Source organism: Adiantum capillus-veneris, chromosome 24 (genome assembly GCF_014529385.1).
Source record: "Adiantum capillus-veneris isolate H3 chromosome 24, ASM1452938v2, whole genome shotgun sequence".
Classification (NCBI taxonomy): Eukaryota; Viridiplantae; Streptophyta; class Polypodiopsida; order Polypodiales; family Pteridaceae; genus Adiantum; species Adiantum capillus-veneris.
This window is the reverse complement of record NC_140954.1, coordinates 7,212,431-7,218,263: the sequence shown is the minus strand read 5'-3', so window position 1 is coordinate 7,218,263 and position 5,833 is coordinate 7,212,431. Positions and strand designations below refer to the sequence as shown.

Below are 5,833 nucleotides of genomic sequence, written 5' to 3'. Positions count from 1 at the left end.
TGGGTGCAACAACTGATTGGTGGATCACAAGGAAAAGGGTTACCGCTTGTCCCAATGTGACACCAGCCTAAGGCCAAGTAGGTGCGCCACACAAAGACACATTGGTTTCCCTTTTCCAGTAACAATATTTCATGGTAGAGAGTGCAATAAAGGTTTTGTCATGAAAGGCTACACATACGAAGAGCGAGATTCCCATCGCATCTGTAATGCACATGTAAAAAATAAGGAGCAAAATGCTAGAGCCTCTTTGTGCACATCATGGAAAAATCCGAAAGGGCCTCGCTTTTTTTCCCTCCCCTAGAAACCAACGATCGATCTTATCCCTCCATTGTTGGTCGTAGATCCCCATTGAGATTGGAGTGTCATTTAAGCCTCTACCACACACGTTCGTAAGATGACATGGCAAAAGGGGGTTGGCTCAATGCATTGTCCCTAGAGCATGAAATGCTCCACCTTGACCCCCTCGCCCATCTTGATACTGAGAGGACATGTAGAAAATGCGTGCGCGAAGTGCAACAATAAGCGTTAAACGTCGGACCTCCTGAATCATATGTTGAGCGCTTGCCAATAGGCTAATGTTAATGCTTGGTTGCAATCACATAAAGCTTAAAATTATCTCTTGTTCGCCCATTGTGTCACAACACAGGTGCACTTTTATTGGGCCGTCCGGCACCCGCGTGTGACACGGGTCTTAGTATCATGGGGACTTGGGACTTTCGATTAGAAGACCCGGTTAAGCCTCGTCACTAATTGACACCACTTTTGGGAAATGGAATCGACGATCCACAATCTTTGAATGATATGGACAGTCCAATTCTTATTTAGAAAAGGAAAAATATTCATCCATTTTGTCCCCGGGCCTTGAACCCACTACATCCTCCACACAACACTACTGCCCTTCTGCTAGGCTATCATGCGCCAACTGAAAGGCTGGTAGGAATATGTGTTATTATGGTAAAAATTACCACAAGGAGTTCACATGCCGTTCACATGGGATTCACTTTGGATTCGATGTAATCACGCGAAGCTTACTTGGGAATTAGGCACTTGACGTTCACTTGGCGTTTAATCGAAGATCGTACGATGCACGCTCAATGTCGTCGGCCCCACGAAGGGGGACCATTGATCCCACCTCCCAATAGTGGTGTCAAATAAGGTTGTGGTCATGCGAGCATAGTTAGGCTATGGTCACGCGAGGCTTAGTTTTCAGTAGGCTGAGCCGGCAACCACTGACGCGAATCAGCTTTTTGCAGGAGTCAACCGGCTTCGTAGGCTAACTATGCCTTTTTCAGCATAGTTGGAAAACTAAGCCCGTCTCTTGCCGGTCAGCCCTTTGTTTCTCTCTCCTCGTTGCGTCCTCACACTCTCTCTCACTACACGCATTTGCCCGTCGCCTTCTGACCTGCCGTGCCTGCCATCGTCAGGGCTGTCGAGGCTTACATATAACTAAGCCTCGCGTGACCATGCCCTTATTAGTGATAGATAACTACGCAAAACTAAGCCCCCTCCATTAATGAAGCAACAACGTAGGGCGTCAGCATGGTCAAACACATGCTACTAGCAGATTTTACCGCCAAAGAGAGGCCAACCGCAACATGCATGACCGCACAAGGAGCTGACAAAGACAGAATTTGCGTGATGGGCTTGAATCCTATGCGAGAAAGCCCGTAGCAAGGCACATTGCTGCTGCCATCACTTGATGCATCTACGCGTAAAAGCTGCATCAATATTCAAAGCTTCTTTGCTTGATAACTAGTGCAACTATGCCGAAATTGGCATAGTTGCAAAACAGAGTGCATTGCACACTACTTTTCCTCGTTTGACCACTTAGTTATCAGCAAAAGTAACTGATAACCAAGCCTCGCGTGACCATAGCCGAATATGGGGAATGGAAATTCTCGCTAGATGTAGATGTAGGGCACGGGGGACAAGGCCTGACGCGATGGGCTGCCAATTTGGCAGCCTTTCATTTGGCAGAGCCCCACCTCCACCATTGGCCAAGTACATTTTGCTCCTCGACCGACGACTCCTCCTCCTGTTCGGTTCCTCGGGCTGCCGGGCATCATCATGAACCCCTCTCTACAAAAGGGCAGCCTTTCCATCATCTCTTTCTCCGAGGCTCGAGCTAGCTGTTTTTGCCGAAAAAGAACTTGCACAGACACCCACACCACGCGCCTTACTTCCCCAGGTCCCCTCCCTCCTACCGCCCTCCCACCTCAACAGTCACAGACACTGTCGCAACACGCGCATATATACATGATACATACACACATAAACCTCTTTTGTCCCCTTCAGTCCTGCTTTACCATCATCATCTCCTCTCCCCTCTCAGTCTCCTCTTTCGCCCCTTTGTGTCCCCCTCCTCCAATCCTAGCATTTAAGGGTCATTCTGATCGTCACCGCCTTGCAATATTAAGCGTCTTTGCAGCCGAGTTCTAGATCCGCATCCGTCCTTCTGGAGCTCGCCATAAAAACTCCAGCTTTTGATTTGTAATCCTCCTTTTAGGGCCGTGGTTCATGCGCAACAGTAGACCGTCTTAGTGATGTTGGTGCTCTGTGAATCTTTACCATCTTGCACACGCTGTGCTAAAAAGTTGCTGCACATACGCTGCAAGGATCCACTCTGAAGGCTCTCTAAATTATGGTGTAGAATTGCTCGGCAGTTAGGGACTTGGAGGGCACAGAGATGGTGTGACTCGAAGGATCAAGGTGTAGGGAGAGCGAAAGCATGGTCTAGGCTGCAAGGAAAGGCAGAATTCTTTAAGAGGCAAAATTCTGCTGCTAGTGGTGATCTTCTGCGGAATGGAACTCGGTTCATCGGCAGATCAAAGCTCGGAATCTGAATGTGCTCATCGACAAGAGGTACTGTTTCTAAGTCTGTTCCTTGCACATTCCCATCGTCCACCTTCGCTCAGCATATATCCGGCTTACCCATGCCCTCCTGCCCTCAATGCTTGCCCCCTGCTTGTAGACAACCCCGGAGGAGGGGCTTGAAGGGTGCGCATTTTTGACCTTAGCACATCATTTAGCTTTAACATCTCAGAGAATGACAAGCTAGTGCAATATCATCTTGCTACCACCTGCTTTTGCGTAGAACGCTCAGCTAGTTAGTACCCCTGTGTGCAAAAGTCACCCATGAGCGGAGTAGAATTGAGCGGACAACAAACTGGGATGGGATTACCATTTGGAATGGCAAGGCAGGCAGAGTTCACTGATGACAGACTTTTGAAAGTGGATGGGACACTCTCCGACAATGGAACGCCCTCCCACAACCCTACGACATGGCCGGTGCCACCTGCTTCTGCATCTCCAAGTGCGCTTCAAAAAATGCTAGCAGACCTCTCTTACGGGCACCATATTAAATCGGAGGTGGTCCCTCCTCATCCCCATCACTATCCACCATTGGGATCGCCATCAGTTCCACATGTGCAGGACCAGGTTGCACATGCTAACCCATACTCAGCAGCATTCTGGGTACGACAACTTCAAGGATCACTGCCACAGGAATGTTACAGCAGCTTTGCAATATCAGGGCCAAAGGATCCTGCACGCCCATACCCTCATCCAATCTCTCTAAATGGAGGGTCTTTGGTGCTTGACACTGCCAGGGGTGAGCTTGTGAATGCTTCAAAGATGACACCAAAGGAAATTCTTGAGGCCAAGGCCTTGGCAGCCTCTAAAAGCCACAGTGAGGCTGAGAGGCGCCGCCGGGAGCGCATCAACACTCACCTTGCCACCTTGAGGACTCTATTACCAAGCTCTACTAAGGTATGGCATTAATCAGTCACTTCCTGTGCTTTATTTTAGAGGGTATCCGCTCGATCTCTTTATTTCTTGCTTGGTTTTCACATCTTGAATTTGTCCATTGCTATGTTGGCTATAATCATACTTTATATATGAGTGCCAGGTCTTGATTATCTGGTGCATTGGACATGGGGCAAGTGGGCTTATTAAGGGATCCATGGATAAACAATGTGGGCTCCAACTATTTAAGGGGTGGACTTAATTTGACAGCGAAAAAGATCTTTGCACCTTCGAGTACTTGTTTTAATTTCAGAGCTTTAAAACTGAAGCCACATTAAAGCCAGGTTGTGTCACAAAACTTCTTTTTGATGGCTGGTCATCAAACAGCCATATATACTGATTTGTGTTAGATGGGAGGATCTTACTAAGATGCATGTATATGCTCTGTTGATGGTGTTTTTGCAAGTAATTTAGCAATGCTTTAGCAGTATCGCCAGACTTGGTTGGAGAGCATTAATAGGTTACTGGTGATCTATCAGAAAACAGAATTGCCATGCCTGTAAGAGCGTTGGCTCAGACATACTACATGATTCAGTGCATGAAGTTAGGCTTCAACATTGACCAGAAATTTCGGGCTTCAAAAATCTCTTGGTGGCACTTTCAAAGCCTCTGTGATCATGCCAAAATGGGCAGCTGTTTTGGTTCCAATTGTGTGGCTGGTTTATTTAGCATACAGCATTTTTGATCACAAATACAGGGATTCATATTATTAGAATGTCTTAGCCTTTGTCACAGATTCCTAACATGTTGCAGTTTTGCTTTTAAAGGGAATTTCCAATAGTTCACAGTTAGCAGGTTGTTCAGGTCACAGCTGTTTGTTTTATGAGCTCAGATCTAGTCACAGTTCTTGGCTTATTCATCTTGGTTTGTGTTCTGCATGCAGACGGATAAAGCTTCCTTGCTAGCTGAGGTCATAGATCAGGTGAAGACATTGAAGCGGCAGGTTTCTGAAATTTATGAGTATGGCCCAATGCCAACTGATCACGATGACATCAGCATTGAAAAGGTTGCATCAGGTGCAGAGGGTAGATTAGTGATAAGGGCTTCTCTTTGCTGCGATGATAGACCGGAGCTGATGAATGATCTCAAGGAAGCCATAGATGGGCTAAGGCTTAGGACCTTGAAGGCTGAAATTTCAACTTTGGGAGGCAGAATCAAGAATGTATTCGTCATGACACTGAAGGATGAGGCTGTGGAATCAGATGAGGATGTGTTTATTAAGCGCTTTAGGGAGGCATTACGAACAGTTATGGATGGGCCTGGTGGTGGAGAGCTTTCACCGGGTAGTTCTAATAAGAGGCAAAGAGTCTCTCCCTATGAGGCTCCTCCTGCATGTGGTTAAGGATGCTGTTCTGTCAACAACGGGTATTATTGATAGTCAGCATGGCTGAGACTGTCTTACTAGCAGCCAGTCATGCTGCCCAACCCTTACTGATTGCTGAAAGGGTGAATGTTCAACAAGTCAGTTCGGTACTTGGCAGTGGCTGCTAATGCATGCTTCTTCATGCATGTTCTTGTATGCTGTTATGCTCTTAGATCATTCACATAAAGAAGGATTTCTTGGTATGAAGCCTCACTCATCGCTGTAATATCATCCAAGTGGTATGCTCTGGGGGGTGTGTAGTTGGATTTACCCTTCGCCTCAGCACCTGCATGATTGCAGACTCGTATTAGCCATTATAGTTGCTTTTCAAATGTTGTGGATTGTATCTCTAGCAGCAGAGGAGGTTTTACAGAAATCTTGTTAAAAGTCAAGAAGCAGCAGTGGAGAAGTTGCATGTTATCTTATTAATAGAGATATTGAAGAGTTCCTGACAGACTTTCTGGATGAAATGTCTTGTTTAAAATTTGAGGCTGTGGTTTATACTAACAAGTGTGTGTAACTTATACTATTGGTGCATCCGCATGTGCGGGGGTAGATCCCGTCACCCGTGATGCTCATCAGCTATTTTGTCTGTAGCTGTTGAAACTGCAGCTAACGTGAAACGGAGATGTCTTTCGGAGGGCAGGGGTAGAAGTCTACGAGTGT

General features: G+C 46.6%; 1 protein-coding gene across 1 annotated transcript; it reads left to right on the top strand.

Moving 5' to 3' along the window:
• The first annotated feature begins 3,002 nt into the window (after positions 1 to 3,002).
• Positions 3,003 to 5,382, top strand: LOC147425889 (transcription factor AIG1-like). Its single transcript, XM_086498083.1, has 2 exons — positions 3,003 to 3,768; positions 4,688 to 5,382. Exons 1-2 carry the CDS (start codon positions 3,136 to 3,138, stop codon positions 5,144 to 5,146), a joined length of 1,092 nt encoding a protein of 363 aa, XP_086354209.1. The 5' UTR covers positions 3,003 to 3,135; the 3' UTR covers positions 5,147 to 5,382.
• Positions 5,383 to 5,833: the final 451 nt, after the last annotated feature.

Bases quoted from the DNA above. Each gene is read 5' to 3' on its own strand.
- LOC147425889 (XM_086498083.1), top strand. From the start codon at position 3,136: ATGAGCGGAGTAGAATTGAGCGGACAACAAACTGGGATGGGATTACCA. The intron at 3,769-4,687 runs GTATGGCATTAA...TTCTGCATGCAG, and splicing joins TATTACCAAGCTCTACTAAG to ACGGATAAAGCTTCCTTGCT.